The sequence below is a fragment of the Dama dama genome, chromosome 5, assembly GCF_033118175.1.
Source record: "Dama dama isolate Ldn47 chromosome 5, ASM3311817v1, whole genome shotgun sequence".
Lineage (NCBI taxonomy): Eukaryota > Metazoa > Chordata > Mammalia > Artiodactyla > Cervidae > Dama > Dama dama.
Genome location: NC_083685.1, coordinates 80,972,923 through 80,993,858, shown reverse-complemented (window position 1 = coordinate 80,993,858; position 20,936 = coordinate 80,972,923). Strand labels below are relative to the sequence as shown.

Below are 20,936 nucleotides of genomic sequence, written 5' to 3'. Positions count from 1 at the left end.
TTTCAAACTAAGGCTCTCCAGTTCAAAGAATTATCTCACATACCTTGATTTGCACTGTTCAAAGATGACGGCTAAAGTTGCAAAGTCATTAAATCCTCCAGCTTTAGCTGCCAACTCGCGGTGTCTCTGCTCTGCTTCCTTCTGGTACTCTGGATCAACTAAAATGACAGTTGGAAAGGAAGTTTAGTTCCACTTTACATCAAGTCTCTTTCTTCGCTCGGTTTATTCAAGCTTATTGAAATCTGCCTCACCCTCTGAGGTGGAATAAAGGAGAATGACATTAACTCTTTGGTGGGGGAGTGTGAACCTCTAACTACTCTCACAATTCCTTTTCCTCTTTAATCACACTTTGGAGATTTTTGCTAGAACAGCAAAATTACTTCTCTCAATCGATTTACCTTTAAAAGAGTATTTAGAACTTACTATTTGTTTTTACCGTAAGAGTAACCCATGTTCACATTAAAAAAAAAAAAAAGTAGAAGTTCAATGTTCCCCACTTTGTCACATTATCCACAAGTCAATCCTCAGGGCTAACCACTGTTAACTGTTTAGTATGTGTCCTTCAAGATATTTTCTACATATATACATACAAACATTGTGTATAATGGTTTATTTTCTTCTTAAGTTTCTTCTGATAACTTCTTTTATTTATTTAATAACAGCTTAACCTAAGTATGTATATAACTATTCATTCTCAAACATACTACATTGTATTTCTCAGGGGTATAAGGATATAACACAATTTAACCCGCCCCTATTTATCCAATTCCTAATTATAGACAATTAGACAGGACCATCACATATGTAAAACTGAAATACTACAAACTTTTCTCTTGTAATTTTATACTGAAGAATATCATGCATACAGAAAACTACACAGGTTCTAAGTGTACTGCTCAATGAATATTCACAAATCCAACATACCAATGTACTCAACAGACAGATCAACAAGCAGAATATTACCAGCATCCCAGAGCCCCTTCTTCACTCTCCTTTCAGTAACTACTCAGTCCCCTCCACAGGGATAACCATATTCAGACTTTCAACCCAATGAAAGGGTTTATTTGTTTTTAAACTTTATATAAATGTACTTTATGTGTCTGGTTTCTTTTGCTCACCCTTATGTTTCTGAGATTTATCTGTTAGTGACTTTGACCCAATTCCACTCAGGAATTGTATGTTCTCTGATTGCCCAAATTCCCCACATAGCATTTTACCGAGGCTAATCTTCTTTCGGAGTCCCCTGGCCACATTTTTTTTTCCTCAAAATTTCCTAGGGCTCCTTCCTTCAATGCACAACATCAAGCCACAGCTCCTATTATACCCACCACAGCTAGATTGAACAGAGGCCCCATGTTGCCGAATTCTAGGGAGTAGCACTTACACAGACTACAATGTGAATCTGCAAAGCATCAGTTCCTGGTATTAGGAAGACTGCAATCTGATTAAACAAAACACTCACAAAGATATAAAGTCTTCCATCCCAGGTTTTAAGTAGTTTCCACCTAAGTAACCTGGGTAACAACTGAAGGAAGCAGCTAGAGACAAAAGGAGAGGAAATATGATTTATCACAGACCACACAAATGGTCCTGTCAAGGTAAAGACACAACGCTCATCTCTTGAATCAGTCATGAGTATTGATTTTTTAAGCTGAAATATCTAATTTTGTCTAATTATCTAATAGTATCTATTTTATCTAACAGTATCTAAAGGTACTATGCCAAAGGACAAAATGCACTAAAATAAGGCATTAACTATGTGTTGGCTCCAGCACTGAGAGACAAGCTTACCTATCAACCAGGGGCTCCGACATCCTCGAACGGTGGTACCCCCTGCTACATAAACATAGAGTCCCTGCTGCCTCGGACTTCTGCTCCATGAAGCCTCAGAGAAGCCTCTTTATGGTTCAATTCTTCCCTTCTCTGACTTCACCTGACCCTAGAAACATTCAGTTTGGCTGCAACACCTACCACAACTATTCACACAAACAGCTTACCATTTCTTATTAAAACGTCAGAGTAACTACAGTAAGGGCTTCCCAAATGGGTCAGATGATAAAGATTCTGCCTGCAATGCAGTAGACCCCAGTTTGATCAGGGGTCAGGAAGATCCCCTGGAGAAGGGCATGGCTACCCACTCTAGTATTCTTGCCTGGAGAATCCCACGGACAGAGGAGGTTACAGTCCTTGGGGTCAAAATAAGTTGGACAATCAATTTTAGTGGTTACAATTCTAAACTCAGTTTACACTTTGTGACGATTAACTCTGCATGGTCAGTGTTGGACCTCTGTTTTTCACGGTGGCTGCCTGCTCACACTTTAAAACATGCACAGAGCCCCTTGCTTTCCGGGCTGTCATTCCCACACAGCTACTACCTTCTCTGTCTCTCTGCCCTGTTATTCTCAAAGCCGAGAGAAAATATAGAGCATATTTTTCTTTCTTTTCCTTAACTCTTCCCTCAGAAACAACCTAATTAATTAAAATTAAAACAGACAGAAGTCCCAAAGTAAACTCAGGAAATGTAGAAAAGTAAAAATACCATTATCACACACAGTTCCGACAGTCTCAGCCAGTTTATCCTCTGACTGAACAACAGTTTGACTATCTAACTTTAATTACTTTCCCAGTAGACTTGTCATTTTCTTTAATTTTTTTTCTTTCCCCAGATGAAATTCTATTATCAGTTTTACCTCAGACAAATAATGCTCTGAAGTAAAAACCATAAACAAGGAACTGAAGCAGCAAAACAAGACTGTAGACTGTACCAGCTTAACTTCTTCCTTTGGGAAGATAATTCAATACTTTTCTATACACAATCAACCAGAAAACAAAACTATTACATAGAAAGAGTTTCAATAACAACAATCCTCAGAGCAGAAGCACGGGAGTGAGGCTGTAATAAAGTACCACTTATCTCTAAATATATCACAGTTAAAATATTTTTTAAAAATTTAAAACCAACACAATGTTATTTTAAATTTGTTCCATTTTAAGGGAATGCTGTTTACCATCTTAAAAACATTTAAGAGCCCTCACTCCATTGTTTGACTTCTAAAGCAATATCAATACTAGCAGACATTGTGTACACAGCTCACTATAGCAAGAGAGAGATTACTAAAAATGTTGATGGCATCATCATTTTGATGTTTAAAAATCTTCATTCAACGTTAGATCTGAAAACACTAGCCAGTTTTACCAGTAAGTATAATAAACTGGGCTTCCCAGGTGGTACTAGTGGTAAAGAATCCGCCTGCCAATGCAGGAGACGGAAGAGCCGTGGGCTTGATCCCTGGGCCAGAAGGAGGAAATGGCACCTCCTCCAGTACTCTTGCCAGAAGAATCCCATGGACAGAGGAGCCTGGTGGGCTGCAGTCCATGGGGTCGCAAGGAGTCAGACACAACTGAGCGTCTAAGCAGAGCAGATACAATAAACTAAATTGGGTGATCTACAGAGACTAAGACCCAAGCCAGAAAGAACTGCTTAACCTATAAAGACTATATATGCACTTGAAAGCAACTGGACAACAAATACATATTTTGGGATGTAACAAGATCACAGCAAGTCACATGCTCAAAAACTGAAGCTGCATTTTGTAGCAGCTGAACTTCTTGATGACCTAGGTTTAAAAATTAAGCCTAAGCCACATATGTGCATATAAGAAGAGTGTCTCTCTAAGTATGAATAAGAAACTGATAGCAATTGTTGCCTCAAGGAATGAGATTTGGATGATGCCAAGGAACGCCCCTGCCAAGGTGTCTAACTTTATTTAGATCAGCCTATGTAGCAATTTGTGCTCCAGGACACTGTCAAAAACAACAGATCAATCAGCTAGCAATCTGGGGAGACTAACAGCTTGGTGTAATACCAATAGAGGCAGGCCAGCAAAAACTGAAGCAGAGCAGCCAGACTTTAAAAATGGCTTTTATTGAAGTATAGTTGATTTACAATATTATATCAGTTTCAGATGAACAATAATATAGTGATTTAATATTTTTACAGATTATACTTCATTTAAGTATAATCTTACTATTATACTTTATATTAATAATATAATTTTGGATAATTCTGTTGAGAGTCCCTTGGACTGCAAGGAGATCAAACCAGTCAATCCTCAAGGAAATCAATCCTGAATATTCACTGGAAGGACTGATGCTGAAGCTGAAGCTCCAATAGTGTGGCCACCTGATGTGAAGAGCTGACTCACTGGAAAAGACACTGATGCTGAGAAAGATAGAAGGCAGGAGGAGAAGGGGACAACAGAGGATGAGATGGTTGGATGGCATCACTGACTTGATGAACATGAGTTTGAGTAAGCTCCAGGAGACGGTGAAGGACAGGGAAGCCTGGTGTGCTACAGTCCGTGGGGTCGCAGAGTCGGACATGACTGAGTAACTGAACAAATACTTCATTTAAAGCTATTACAAAATAATGGCTATATTTCCCTGTGCAATAAAATATATCATTTTTGCTTATTTATTTTAAACATAGTAGTCTGTATCTCTTACTCCTATATCCCAAACTTACCTGCCCCTGCTTCCCTCTCCTCACTGGTAATCATTATTTCTTTCTCTGTCTCTGTAAGTCTGTTTCTGTTATTTACATAAATGCATATGTGGTAACTCAGATGGTAAAGAATATGCCTACAATGCAGGAGATTTGTGTTCGATCCCTGAGTCATGACGACCCCCAGAAGGCAATGGCAACCCACTCCAGGATTCTTGCCTGGAGAATCCCACGGACAGAGGAGCCTGGCAGGCTACAGGGTCACAAAGAGTTGGACACAACTGAGCAAATAACACACTATTATCTTTTTTATAGGTTCCACATATAAGTGATAACAGAGCATCTGTCTTTCTCTGTCTGACTTCATCCACGTTGTTGCAAATGGCAGAATTTCATTCTTTTTTATGCCCAAGATAAATATATTCTTGTGTGTGTGCGTGTGCGTGTATTTTTTCTTTGCCGTAGGAGACAGATCCAAAAAAATATTGCTACAATATATGTTAAAGAGTGCTCTGCTTGGTTTCAGGTCTTCCTTTCAGGTCTTTAATCCATTTTGACTTTATTTTTATACATGGAGTGAGAAAACATTCTAATTTCATTCCTTTATACATTCTTTTTCATACAGTCCACATGTATGTGTGTAGCTGTCTAGTTTTCCCAGCACCATTTACTAAAGAGACTGTCTTTTCTCCATTGCACATTCTTGCCTCCTTTGTCACAGATTAATGAACCGTAAGTATATAGCTTTACTTCTGGGCTCTCTACTCTGTTTCAATGATCTAAGTGTCTGGTTTGTGTGTGTGTGTGTGCCAATACCAGGCTGTTTGATTACCGTAGCTTTGTAGTACACTCTGAAGTTAAGGAGTGTGACATCTTTAGCTCTGTTCTTTTTTCTTAAGACTGCTTTGGCAATACAGGGTCTTTCATGATGCCATTTGAATTTTAGGATTATTTGCTCTAGTTCTGTGAAGTGTCACAGGTATTTTAAAAGGGCTTATATTAAATCCATAGATTGCTTTGAGTAGTGTGTACTTTTTAACAATACTAATTCTTCTAACCCAGGAACATGAGATATCATCCCCTTTCTTTATATCATCTTTAATTTCCTTCCTCAATAATTTAAAGTCTTCAGAGTATAAGTCTTTCATTTCTTTGATTAAATTTATTAACAGATATTTTATTCTTTTTGATGTAATTCAAAATAGATTACTTTCTTGCTTTCTCTGATAGTTCATGTGCATAGAAAATCAACAGATTTCTGAATATTAATCATATATCCTACAACTTTACTGAATTCACTATTAGTTCTAATAATTTTTTGGCAGAGATTTTAGAGTTTTCTGTGTATAGTATCATGTCATCTACAGTGATTAAGTTTTACTTCTTTCCAATTTGGATACCTTTTATTTCTTTTTGTGTCTGACTGCTGTGGCTCAGACTTTCAGTACTATGTTAAACAGAAGTGGCTAGAGTGAGCATCCATGTTTTGCACCTGTTTTAGAGGAAATGCTTTCAGCTTTTCACCACTGAATATGATATTACTTATGGAATTGTCATATATGAGACCACCCAAATGTTTAACAGAAAGATCAGAGAAACCTACCAAAAAATCAGAGGTTGTCCTGATGTTCTGAAAGACTGTGCAGATGCCCAGCTAAACCTAATAAAACCTAATCCTGAGTCTGAAAAGACAACAGACAAGGCCACTGCTTTACAGTTATACTTTCATTGTTTGGAATTTAAAAACACTGATAAATCTCTGTGTTGAGGGCTTTCTAGGTAATTCATTCTTTATATCCATTAACATCACCGACATCAAGTGCTTCATAAAAGCAAAACTTACTCAAGAATTTCCCATCAAAGCACAGAATACAAGACATTCCTACTGGCTATTATCTCAATATTCTAAAGAATTAGACTGTCCTATGTTCATAGATATCTTAGGTCAAATATTAGGCAAGCAAAGGGAAGTCCCTCCTTTCCTGAAGTTGCTAAACTGTAATAAAGTTGTTGCTAAACCCAACTAAAAGCCTTCAAGATACCAAAAACCACCTCAAGGACTTAATAAAAAAGAAAAAACAAAGAACATATAATCAAAACCTAAGACCTGAACAACCTGAAGGGCTACAAAACTAAGAATCAACAGTCTATCACAAATAGAGGTTCTAAATAAGAATTTAAAAACCCAGAATTTTACTTCTAGCTATGGAAACAAATTTTCTCTTCTTCTCTTGACTTCTTTCAAAGATATATGAAGCCTTAAGGGAAAAGTTATACTACTGTATTGTGAGGTTTATAATGTATGTAAATATAACATATATGACAACAATAGCACAAATGATGGAGGAATAAGTGGAACTAAACAATCCCAAGGTTTCTTATATTTCACACGAAGCAATAAAATATTAACTTTGAGTAAATTTTAAATTAAAGATGTGTATTATAATCCCTAGAGCAAGGATATATTAAGAAACGGCAAAAAGCCAGCAAAGGGTTCAACACAATCCCTATCAAAATTCTTAGCAGGCTTATGCTGAAGAAACTAATATGCTGATTTTTAAAACTTATACGGAGATGCAAAAAATACAGAATGACCAAAACAATAGTGGTTTCAAAATTTACCACAAGCTATGTATACAAAGTTGAAAAATGACATAAAGATTGACAAATAGATAGTGGAATAAAATAAAGTCCAGAAATAGACTACCACACATACACCTTCCACAGATTTTTTAACAAAGGTGCTAAAGCAATTCAATGGGGGAAGGTAAATCTTTTCAACAAATGTGCTGGAACAAGTGGATAGTCACAGGAAAAAAAGTAATCTAGACCCCTACCTCATACCGTATACAAAACTTAATTTCAGATGGATCACTGTCCTAAACTTAATGGCTAGACACTAAAAAGCTTCTAGATCAAATAATCAATAGAGATATGAGAGAGAAGCATACTTTTACTATCTTAGGATAGGAAAACATTTCTTACCATGCAGAAAGCAATAACCACATATAAAAAATTGATGTACTAAGACTTTATCAAAATTCAAAACCTCTCATCAAAAGACACTGTTAAGAAAGCAAACAGACTGCAGGAGAATGGATACATGTGTATGGATGACTGAGTCCCTTCACCGTTCACCTGTAGCTATCACAACATTTGTTAATCAAGCTATACCCCAATACAAAATAAAAAGTTAAAAAAAAGAAAAATGAAACAAAAAACCCACAGACTGGGAAAAAAATATGTACAAACTCATACCTAACAAATAACGTGAGTCTAGAATAAAGAACTCCCAGATTCAATACACTTTAAAAAGTTTAAAACATGGGCAAAAGACCATAGTAGAGACTTCAAAAGAGAGATAAACACTCACATGGAAAAGTGCTCAAAATATTAGTCATTAGGAATATACAAACTAAAAACACAAAGAGGTATCACTAATATATAACAGAATGCAAAAAAAGAAATGACTGGGAACAAAATGTTAAGTGGACATGTAGTAAAAGCTGCGCTTTCAAACACTACTGATATGATTTTTAAATGGTATAGCCACTCCAGGAAAAGAGTTGGCAATTTCTTAGGTGTTTACCTAAGATAAATAAAAAATATATATCTACAAAATACTTGCATAAGAATTTTCAAAATAGCTGCTTTCATAAATAGCACCAAACAAGAAACAATTCAAATGTCTATCAACAGGATAATGGATAAACCAATTGTAGTATGCAACAGGATACTAGTCAACAATAAAAAAAAAAAGCATTGATACAAAAAGCATATACAAAAATATGGATGAATCTCACATATAATATGTTGACCAAAAAAAGTCAAACACAAAAAAGCACATATTATATAATTTTATTTACATGAAGTTTCAGAAAAGGCAAAAGTAACCTGAAAAAAAATCAGAAAAGTGGCTGGCTGCAAGAAGGTGGGATGGAATCTGACAAGGAGCACTGAGAGAATTTTCTGGAGCGATAAAACCAGATCTTGACAGGAGTGTGGGTTACATTAGTAAATGTATTTCACAAATTCACTGAATTACAGACATAGCATTTATACTTTTCACTACATGCAAATTTTACCTCAAAATAAAAAAAAAAAAAAGGAAAGAAGAATAAAGAGAAAAATAAAACCAAAAAAAAACAATAAACAATAAAAATTTAAAAAAGAAGTGAAAAACTATAAGCAAATATTGAACTCTAGTTATATAGGACTGCCTTTCACCATGGTATAGCTTAGTGATTCTAAAACCACTTCTGTATGTTTTAGGGACAATGAACAATTTGAATATGAACTCTGGAATAGATAATAGTATTGCATCAGGTATCAATGTTAATTTTCCTAATTTTGATAAATGTGCTGTGGTTAAATAAGAGTTTGCCTGTGTTCTTAGTAAATTACATGTAAATATTTTGTGGTAAGAGAGCACAATGTTTCCAATTTAGCCTCAAATGATTCAGAAAAAGAAATAAAATGCATATTTATAAATACTTATAAATATATATATATGTACACAAGCAGGGCTTCCCTGGTGGCTCAGCTGGTAAAGAATCCGTCTGCAGTGCGGGAGACCTAGGTTCGATCCCTGGGTTGGGAAGATGCCCTGAAGAAGGGAACAGCTACCCACTTTAGTATTCTTGGCCTGGAGAATTCCATGACTGTGTAGGCCATGGGGCCGCAAAGAGTTGCGACTGAGTAACTTTCACTTTTAAGGGCTTCCCTGATCGCTCAGTTGGTAAAGAATCTGCCTGCAATGCAGGAGACCCCGGTTCGACTCCTGGGTTGGGAAGATCCGCTGGAGAAGGGATAGGCTACCCACTCCAGTATTCTGGCCTGGAGAATTCCATGGGCGTAGTCCATGGGGTTGCAAGAGTCAGACAGGACTGAGTGACTTTCACTTCACACATGCATAGAGAAAGAAAGAGAATAATAAAGCAAATGCAGAATGTTAAAAACTTGCTGAAACTAGATAAAAGGTACAACTCTTTCAACATTTCTGTTAGAGTTGGATCACCTCAATCTAACTCCCTGGTTTTCCAAATGAAAAATGAAATCCAGAAAAACCAGACCAACAGTCTAGAATCCTGATCTCTTGACTCCCACTTCAATACTCTGTAATAGTTTTTAAAAAGAGTATTATTAGCTTTGATACTACCTAATGAAAGCCAGCCAACCCTATTTACTGCATATAGTATTTCACTAGGGAAAAAAAAAAACTGCAATTAGGATACTATTACAATCAAAATTCTGATACTTAAAAAAACTACACTGCAGGGACTTTCCCGGTGGTCCAGTGGCTAAGATGCCATACTCCCAATGCAAAGGACCCAGGTTTGATCCCTGCTCAGGGAACTAGATCCCACACTCTGCAACTAAAAGATCCCATGTGCCACAACTAAGATTCAGGACAGCCAAATAAACAATATGTGTGTGTGTGTTTGAATATACGTATACACAAATAATATATATATATAAAATAAATATAGATGTGTGTGTCTGTGTGCATGTATGTATACATAAATAAATATATAAAAAATATAGATGTATACATATATGTATATACAAATAAATACATATAAATGTAAATAGTATGATACATATATAAATATGTGTATACATATATGTATATACAAATAAACATAAAATAAATGTTAATAGTATAATTAAATAATATACACGTGTGTGCATATATATGTATACATAATATAACATAAATGTAAATAGCACAAATAATATATACACATATAAATATATATACATGCTGTTCAGTCACTAAGTCATGTCTGACTCTTTGCAGCTCCATGGACTGCAGCACACCAGGCTTCCCTATCCTTCACACACACACACACACACACACACATAAGCTCACCCTAAAAAAACCAATACTACACTGCAATCTATTTGGTATAAGTAGAACATTGATTGGACTACAGAGTATTTTCATACAAAAATTTATCCTCCATTATAATCATCACAATAATAAACCAATCTGGAACCAACACTGAAAGCCATAAAGTGATATGGCCAGTGAAATAGCACACTACTGTTAGTCTTGGTTGCAGGCAAGATAGACTATCAATTCAGAAGCTCCTTGAAAAGAAAAGAAAGTTGTGCCTCCCCTCTCCACACACACAGTAGAAGACAGCAAAGCTTACATATGATGAACTAAGTTGTGTCCCATATTGACACGCTAAGAAGGAAAGAAGCAGAAGTCTAAAGACTTGAAAACCTTAAAATAATCCTTTCTCTAAGGGTTTAAGGGTTGAACTACCATTTCTTTTGATCATGGAGAAAAAAAAGTTAATATATTACTAATGTACTATAACAAGGCAAAGGTTCACCATACTATCTTCCTTTACGAGTTAAAGGAAATTAACTCTCAGCCAGGATCGTTATATACCCCCTATACTTCAAAAAACTAAGTTAAAGAATAACAAAATGAAAAAAATCGTTTATCTTCAGTTTCATGTCCTGTAGGGCTAGATATATGGTAATGAAAATATGTTCAGTAATAAAAAAAAAATGTTCAGTAAATTACCGGAGATCTAAATAAATAGATATTCCACATACACGGGTAGGAAGACAATACTGTCAAGATGTCACTTCTGTCCAATTTGATCTATAGACTCAATATAATCTCAATTAAAGTCTCAGAAAGTTATTTTGTGGATATCAACAAACTAGTTCTAAAGTTTATGTGAAAAGGGAAAAGACCCAGAATAGTTAAAACAACGTTGAAGGAAGGGGAAGAAGAAAGCTGGAGAAATAACCCTATCTAGGTTCAAGAGTTACTATAAGCTTCACTAATCAAGACAGTGTGCTATTCACAGAAGTATAGAAAAACAAATCAGTGGAAGAGAAGACATGGCCCAGAAATAGACGCACACAAATTCACTCAAATGACCTCTAACAAAGGAGAAAGTGTTACAATGGAGAAAGGAGTCTTTCGAACAAATGGGGCTGGAACAAAAGGACATCAGTTCCTAGAAGATGACATAGGAGAAAATCTACATGAACTCAGGTACAGTGATGATTTTTCAGATATAACACAAAGGCATGACTCATCAAAGAAACCACTGATAAACTGGACTTCATTAAAATTAAAAACTTTTGCTCTGTGAAAGACAAAGTCAAGAGAATGAGAAAACAAGTCACAGACTGGGAAAAATATTTGCAAAAGACACACCTGATAAAGAACCGTTATCCAAAACATAAAATGAACTCTTAAAACCCAACAATTAGAAAACAAAGGACTTACCAAGTGGTGCAGTGGTAAAGAATCCGCCTGCCAGTGCAGGAGATGCAAGAGACAAAGGTTTGATCCCTGGGTTGGGAAGATCCCTAGAGTAGGAAATGGCAACTGCTCCAGTAATTCTGCCTGGAAAATTCCTTGGACAGAGGAGCCTGGTGGGCTACAGTCCAAGGGGTCGCAAAGAGTGGGACATGATTGAGCAACTGAACACACACACAAGGAAACAAACAATCCGACTTAAAAAGACCCGAACTGATATCTCACCAAAGAAGATAAACAAATGGCAAATGAGCACATGAAAAGACGACTAACATCATATGTCATCAGGGATCTACAAATTAAAACCACAATGAAATACCACTACACACCTATTAGAATGGCCCAAATCCCAAAACAACGCCAACACAAAAAGCTGTTGAGAATGTAGAGCAACAGGAATCTCAGGCTCGCTGCTGGTGGGAGTGCAATATGGCAAACGCTTTGGAAGATAGTTTGGCTCTTTCTTACAAATATAAACATAGTCTTATCATATAATTTGGCAATAAGTTGAAAATCAATGTTCACACATAAACCTGCACACAAATGTTTATAGCAGCTTTATCTGTAATTGTCAAAACTTGAAAGCAACCAAGATGTCTTTCCACAGCAAAATGGATAAACAAACTCCACACAATAGAATGTTATTCATCAACGAAAGGAAATGAGCAGGGACGTCCCTGGAGGTCCAGTGGTTAAGAGTCCACCTTCCAACACTGGGGACATGGCTTCGAGACCAGTCAAGAAACTAAGATCCCACATGCCACGAGGCAACCACGTCCACGCACTGCAACTAGAGAAGCTCCATGTGCTATGACTGGAGAAAGTCTATGTGCTCCTGCCAAAAACAGAAATGAGCTATCAGGCCACCAAAAGACATGGAGGAGCCACAAAAGCACACTGTTGAGGAAGTCAATCTGAAAAGGTATCGGAAGGAATACTTTCCAGTAGAGGAATACAGGAATCTGTATAGTCAGAATATATAGTTGACTATATTGGAAAAGGCACAAAAAAAGATCAGTGACTGCTAAGGGCTTGGAGGAAAGGATATAGGAGTGACTAGTGACTAGATGGAACACAGGAAACGTTTAAGGCAATGCAACTCTTCTGCACAATATTCTGACGGTGACTATGTGTCATTAAACAGATCTGTCAAAACCTACAGAATTTACAACACAAACACCAAACTCTTCAGTAATAATAATGTATCAATATTGGTTCTTTAATTATAACAAAGGTACCATGCTAGTGAAAAATGTTAATAATAGGGAAAACTCTGTGTTTGTACGTTCCCTCAATTTTTCTATAAACCTAAAATTGCTCTAAAAAATAAAATTAATTAAAAAAATTCATCAATAAATTTCTTACCAGGTCTAATGAAGACATTTTCCACAGACAACATTGCTGCTATTGGAAGCAGGAGATCTTCACAGTCAAGAGAAGCAGCCTTTATTACTGCACATGTCAGATGTGGAGGGAGAGGAAACTCTACCATAGACAAACCCAATCTGGTCACATGGCCACTCCTTAATGGAAAGAAAAAGTTCTTAAGTCTTTCTGCCTTCAAAGAGTACAAGTGAAATGTACACACACATTTAGACTACTTTAAATTACCTCTAGAAATTCAATTCAATATAAGGAATATGACACTGTGGACATTGATAAGAGAAGCATAAAGATGGTAAAATTCCTTGCTCTCCAGGGCCTATCTAGCCAACAAACTAAACAAGGCAGGATGAGGTAATACAGTAACAGACACACAATGCTACAGAAGCATGGAAAACGTCCTTAAGGAAATGAGACAGTGATAATTACCACATCTTCTCCCATCACAGAGCCATGAGAACGAGGACTCTGGCTCGCTCATTATTTTGATGTGCCCAGCACAATGCCTGGCAATGCAAATGGTACTCAGAAATTACGTGTTACACGCTACCAATACTAAACAAAAACAGGTTTATGGTGTAACTTCAGAATTGTGGTGAGGGAAGACTGAGAACAAATTCTAATTTCAGGGAAAACAATCCATTCAATGCAACAAATCACTTTCTAATGATAAAGGAAAGTATTAAGAACCCTTAAAAAAAAAAAAGAGAGATTCACATCTGCTGTGGTTGGTTTTGTTTTGAGGGTTTTTCTTGTTTACCTGTCAATAGCATCACACTGGTAAAGTTGTTTAAGAGCTTCCAAAATAAGTCTTTCATTAGGTGGATCCAAATAGGGGAACCTGTGTGTTTAAGTGATACATAAAATGAGACTTCATTCCTTGAACATGGCAAGATTTTATACAGATTTGAAAATTTCTTTAAAAGGTTTTCCTTCTGTTTTTCAAGTTTTCTTTTCTATCTCTTTTCTTTTTAGCATTCTATGATGGTAATCAGCATTCGGCAAAGGAGGAAATTTTTTCTGAATCACTCTTCTATTTAATTCAAGAAGCCCTTTTTTTTGATTCCCCCTTAGCTACAATACTCTCACGATTCCTCTCTACTTATCTTAACAAAGGTTCTTCATAGCCAATATCGTCTATTCTGTTCTGCAGTCTGTAATTTTTATTACAATTTAAAAAAACAGTGAAGAATTAACTGAAAGTGGCTAAAAAATTACAAATTATTTAATAGTACCTCAAAATGGTTTTTGATACAATGATAAATAGCTTCAATTAACTTTACCAATTTGCTTGTCTGTATGGATATGTATGGACTTATTCTCTCTTGAACTGTCTGCAAACAGATTGTAAATACAATGCCAATTTACCCCCAAATATTTCAGAGTATGTCCCCTGAAAGTAAGGACATTCTCTTACATACCACACTATCATTAAGTAACATAAGACAATTAACAGTATTCACAAAGGTCAGTATGACTATTGAGAGATCCCTCTAGAGCATGGGATCTATTTCACACTTGAAGATAATTATTTCTTCAAATATGGAAAAAGATAATATTCACAAAGGACAGCACGGAAACATATAACCAAGGTGAATATACACCTGCCCACCAGGACAATAATTACTTAATATTATCTGCACTGGATTATTTTTCCCAACATTAGTTTTGAGATGATAAATTATCCACTCCAATTTCTCACTTTAGAAAAGGTCCAATATCTTACACAAAAAAAGTCCATTCCAGGATTGACAGTTCTATTTCAATATAAATAAACAAAAATCTGGTTGACTGTTCTATAGTCAGCTTTCCTACAACTTGCATCAACAAGTCCAATTATCTGCTACAGCAAGAGTTAGCAAGAACTTTCTAAAGGCCAACTGAGCTATAAGGGAAGCCACTTTTTAAAGGCAAGACAGTAAATATTTTAGGTTTTACAGGCCATATGGTCTCTGTCACAACCACTCAACTCTACAGCTAAAGCAAAAGCAGCCATACATAAATGAAAGGGCATGGCTGTGTCCCAATTAAACTTTATTTACAAAAACCACCAGTGAGCCTGGACCAGATTTTGTGACCCCAATCCTAGAGCAATACCAAACTAGTCAGCTTCATCATCTACATAAGAGCCATTTTAGATTTGTTAAGAGTACAATTATTTCTCCCCTTGATTATATCAAGTACCAACTCTGTCAAACTCTCCTTGTATTCTCTGGTTTCTAAGAAACCCATCATAATTAGCATTTTTTTTAGAAACAATCTAGTTTGTCAAACTCCTCATAAAACATGATAACATGCAAAACTGAATTACAAATGTACAGTGACCAACACTGAAGAGGAATGCTATAATTCCCAATCATCTGGACACTGCAGTCTATTAATAATCAGAGTTTATGCAGTAGGGTTTTTTTAAATTTTTAAACAATAACTGCAAACTCATGTTAAGTTTGTGGTGATCAGATAACTTAAGATCTTTTCCACACTGAACTTCTTTAATGTGCAATCAAAACATAGGATTTTAGATATATCCTTTCAGACTTTTACCTTGGTGATTTTTGCCCAAGGTTCTGGCCTATGAGACCATTCTAAGTCTCAGTTTTAATCTTCTACCTATTAGGTATGCAAATTTTTACAAAAAATCTGGAAATCATGATTTTAATATGATTATTTAATATTTTCATTAAAAATGCTTATCAGGAAAAAGTGAAATTCAGCATACTACCAATAAAACCCCCATCAAGGCTTGGTGAAAAATTAATCAATACTTTCTGGGTTTGGCTATTTGGTGGCTATACCCTAATTCAGCAGTACTGTCATATTCTTATTCACAAAGATGTCAAATGTAATCTTGTTAAATACTGTGTTGAAAACAAGAGACATCAGGTTATCATTCAATCACTTCTTGCATCTGTTATGTGAATGGTCCTGTCTTCAAACTGAAAAGGGAATGGTTTGAGGACATATTCTTTGTGATTCATTTCGATTCACAGTGATGATTACAAATCAACATTATATTCTCTTAAACCATTTTCCAATAAACAATGGAAGAATTTGCTAAGAATCAATGTAAAGCTTACTAGGCAGCTATTTCTAAAACCTGCCCTTTTCTTAAATGGAAAATTTATTATTTTAGTTTCTCACAATTTTCTGGTAACCTGTTCTGCATAGTTTCTCAGAGGTGACCTATAGTACCTCTGACATTATATCTGCAAGTTCTTTTAGTATTGTGGAAATAATGTCTAAAGCCTCAAGACAACCTCATTTATGGTTGTTAGGGTTTCTCTCAGTATTTTCTAATCCATGCTAGTCATCATCCCTTCCTATCTAGACTTGTTCTTCTCTTTTCAGTTTTAAAATCATTCTTTATTAAAAATTTTCATTTATTTGTTTATTTTGGCTGTCCTGTCTTCGTTGCTGCACTCGGGCTTTCTTCAGTTGCCGCAAGCAGGGGCTCCTCTTTGCTGTCGTGCTGGCTTCTCATGGCAGGGGCTTCTCTTGTTGAACAGAACAGGCTCGAGGCGTGCGAGCTCCAGCAGCTGCAGCTCACAGGCGCAGCGGGTGCGGCTCACAGGTTCAGTATTTGCAGCTCGCGGGCCCTAGAGTGTCCAGCTTCAGCAGTTGAGGCATGTGGGCTCAGCAGTTGTGGCGCATTGGCTTAGGTGCTCCATGACATGTGCAATCTTCCCAGACCAGGGATTGAACCTGTGTCCCCTGCACTGGCAGGCAGGTTCTTATCCACTGTGCTACCCATCAGGAAAGTCCCTAAAATCATCCTTGATGGAGGAGAATGGGGAAGCTCAGTAACAACGAAAGCTCCACTTTCTTTTGTTACCTATGAATACTATACCATCTATTTCAAATTCTGGTTCTCTGTTGCAGGGAGATAGAACATGGTAAATAATTAACACTGCTGTATGTTATATATGAAAGAATTCTCAACGTGAGGAAAAAACATTTTTTTTCTATTTCTTTAATATTTCACCTGTATGAAATGATGGATGTTCACTAAACCTACTGTGGTGATCATTTCACAATGTATATAAGTCATGCTATATGCCTTAAACTTACAGTGCTGTATGTCAATTATATCACAATAAAACTACAAGTAAAAAGAAAGAGGGGTGGGGAAAGAAGTCTTTTTTGGTCTCTAGCATTTTAAGAATTTTCAGTACTTTCTAAGTCTTAAAACTTAAGATGGAAAAATAATTCAGTGCAGATGATATTGAGTAATTATAGTTTCTGTTTTTCTAATATATATTTATTCTTGGTTATATGCTGCTCTGTTAGCCTTTATATATATTTTCAATCTGAGTTCATCTGTTTGGTCAATTAGATTTCTTTAAAATGGCCTTTCTCATAGGTATCATTTATGAAAACAATTTTATATATCTGCTTTCTTCTTTCTAGGATTTTTATTCTCATCTAGAAAATCTCTGGTGTTACAATAACTCTGGTGTTATTAAAAAAAAATCAACTTCAGATGGCTTTCCAAGAGTATATAAAACTTATCTGGATGCATCTAGTAACTATTTCCCTTATTATGAATTTAAAGAATACATGAAAAACAGAAAAGAATGCACTCATCTTCTCCCTAAGTTCCTGACACTTCAACATCCCCAGGCAATTAAAAACAAAATTAAGACAAAGATAATACTCTTCTTTCACTATTTCTTCTACCATAAATTTTATAATGATAAAATTTCAAGGCCCTACAATATTCTGTCCTATACTAATTATATAGTTCAACATTTAACTAAAATTTAACAGTTGTTCTATTCTTTGCTTCGTGTCTAAATCTCATTTCCCCATTAGAATTTAAGCTTAGCGAAAGCAAAACCTACTAAAGAGTATTCCCCTCTCATGGTACTTGGTACCATGCTGACTACATAAAAAATGCTAATCCCTCCAAAAATAAAACACAACACTTTCTAAGTGGAATTAAGATAAACAGTGGTCACTAAATGATCCAAATAAACATCAGTCTGAAACACTCCATTAAGCCAAGGTTAAAATATGAGCAAGCGATCAAATCCTGGTAAAGCAAGGGAAAGAAAACTTTTATTTGGGTTTGGTTAAACCTTGAAATGGAGGGCTATACGTGTCAAATACTTCAAAAAAATTTCAGAGGAAAAACCTGACTCCCTAACAAATTTTTCTTTTTTTCCAAGTTGTCTACATACCTTATTACATCATGTATGGCAAGGCACTTTAAGGTCAGAACTACAGATGTCAAACTAGTTCTCTTAATCTCAGGGATCACATGGTCAGGCATACACTGGTTCCAGAAATCTTTACTATAGATCCGAAAGCATTTTCCTGAGGAAGTCCTGCCAGCTCGGCCACTTCGCTGTAACGCCTCGCTCCTTTAGGGAAAAAACAACAAAAAGCCCCCAAAACGTCTGTGATTTTTTTCTAAGTAATTCATTTTCTTTCTCAAAACAATTAGAAATTATCTAATGAACTGCTCTTTGAACAAAAAGGCTTAACACAGAGACTTACTTTGAAATTGGAACCACCTCTAGGATGTCCAATCCTAACCTGGGGTTGTGATTTAACTGCTTCACAAAGCCACCGTCCACCACGTATCTAAGGAGCATGGAAAAAAGTTAAGTTTCTAGAAAATATGGAAAGACTTGCTAATTTTAACCACTTTGGGTACTTCTTTTCTATCAAACTAAAAACTACACAACAACTTTTCAGTTAAGGGTAAAACCTGAAAGTGAAGAAACTGGAACTCTACTGGTTCCACTGCTATTGGAAATGTAAAATGGTTCAGCCAATGTGGAAAATGGTTTGGTGGGTCCTCAGAACTTTAAATGTAGAATTACAATATGACTCAAACTCTCCATTCCTAGGAATACACTCAGAAGAACTGAACACAAGTACTCAACAAACTGCATGTGTGTGTGCTCAGTCGTGTCCCACTCTTTGGGACCCTGTGGATTGTAGCCCGTCAGGCTCCTCTGTCCATGGGATTTCCCAAGTAAGAACACTGGAGTGGGTTGCCATTTCCTCCTCCAGGAGATCTTCCCCACTCCACGATCAAACCCACGTCTCCTGCACTAGCAGGCAAATTCTTTACCACTGAGCCACCTGGGAAGCCCACTCAACAAATACTTGCAGACATATATTCATAGTGCACTATAAGGGCCAAAAGGTAGAAACAGCATAAATGCTCATTAACCACTAAGAGATGAAAGGGTGAACAAGTTATGGTCTACACATATAACAGAATGCTATTCAGCTATAAAAAGGCATGAAGTACTGATACATGCTACACCACAGATGAACCTCAAAAAACATGCTGAGTGGAAGAAGCCAGGCACAAAAGATCACATGCTGTATGACTCCATTTATATGAAATATCCAATAGGGTATTCATTAAGTGGCGGCTGCCAAGGGCTAGGGTGGAGGCATAAGTGGGCAACAACAAGTATATAGTTTTATTTGGGGGTGATGAAAACTTTAGGATGAGATAGAGGTGGTGGTTGCACCACACTGTATATAGAATAAATACTACTTTATTACCCACTTTTCAATGTAAATCTTATGCTGTCCCATAGAAAACAAGGGCTTTCCTAGTGGCTCAGTGGTAAAGTTCCACCAGCCAATGCAGGAGAAGCAGGTTCAGCCCCTGCGTGGGGAAGATCCCCTGGAGAAGGAAATGGCAACTCACTTCCAGTATTCTTACCTGGAAAATCCCATGGACAGAGGAGCCTGACGAACTACAGTCCATGGGGTCGCAAGAGTCAGACACGCATTTAGTGACTAAACAACAACCACAAATGAAAAACTTGAAAATCAGCTCTAAATCATTCTAACAGGTTCAGAATTAACTCCATTTACCCTTTAACAACACCACTTTAAGCCAATTAAATGGAGAACAAGTCAGGTAAAAAACTAAGTCAGGAATAGTACTAAGTCTATCATTCACTAAGGGAACATTCTGAAAGACGCTATTTCATGACTATTGCCTTGGCTGGAAACAAAAAATTACAGAGATTAACTTACTCAAGAGAATTGCTCACCTAAGCCCTTAGTGAAACCATTATTTTTAAAGTTAAGGAGAGAAGCAGAGGAAATTAAACTTCCTCTTAGATCTAGATGATCATTTTACCCAAAAGAAACATACAGAATCTTTGGGGCAGGTAGTCATCCTGTGGCAGAGACAGACTTAGTTAAGGACATAAAATATACTGGCTAAAAGATAAGCATCCAGAAGGAATGTGGCTCAAAGGTCTAAAAGAATTTCTCGTTTAGCTATCGGTCTAGACTTAAAATTTCCAAGTGTTTCTCTACAAAATTTCTCAAAAGTTTGATGGCATCATTGATTACACTGAAATATAAAGTTCATTTCACAAAAAGCTGAAAAGCAAGAAACAGTACCTCCAGATAAACACTTGGATTTACAAAGCTAACTATATGAAGTGGAGCTGACAGGTCAGAAGGGAATATCAGATCATTTTAGGTATCCGCTGGTAACGGGAAGACAGAAAAACAGGTTTGGCCTCCCACTTAAAGAAATCCTTGAAACATTACACAAAATCTTACATTTGGGAAGAGAAAGCTACAAGTTGCCAAGTACAAGTATTTAAAAGTATCAACAGAAATACTATATGCACTTCCTACTCCATTTCCTATTCAGAGCAAACAATAATTACCAAAAACGGGTGATTACAGGTTAAGTAGGTGAGAGGGGAACTGGTAGAGGGCACAGAGACACAAACTTAATATTTTATGATTAACTAAGTGGCT

The 20,936-nt window shown here is 36.4% G+C and overlaps 1 protein-coding gene across 2 annotated transcripts in view; it reads right to left on the bottom strand.

Moving 5' to 3' along the window:
* Window positions 1–20,936, bottom strand: part of DHX40 (DEAH-box helicase 40) — a 45,302-nt gene that overhangs the window by 8,270 nt on the left and 16,096 nt on the right. For both annotated transcript variants that reach the window (XM_061142661.1, XM_061142660.1), the window contains exons 9-13: window positions 18,681–18,767; window positions 18,362–18,544; window positions 13,942–14,022; window positions 13,164–13,321; window positions 44–158 (exon numbers count right to left, since the gene is read on the bottom strand). In XM_061142661.1, the coding sequence (XP_060998644.1) occupies window positions 44–158; window positions 13,164–13,321; window positions 13,942–14,022; window positions 18,362–18,544; window positions 18,681–18,767 (624 nt within the window). The remainder of the gene's footprint in view (window positions 1–43; window positions 159–13,163; window positions 13,322–13,941; window positions 14,023–18,361; window positions 18,545–18,680; window positions 18,768–20,936) is intronic.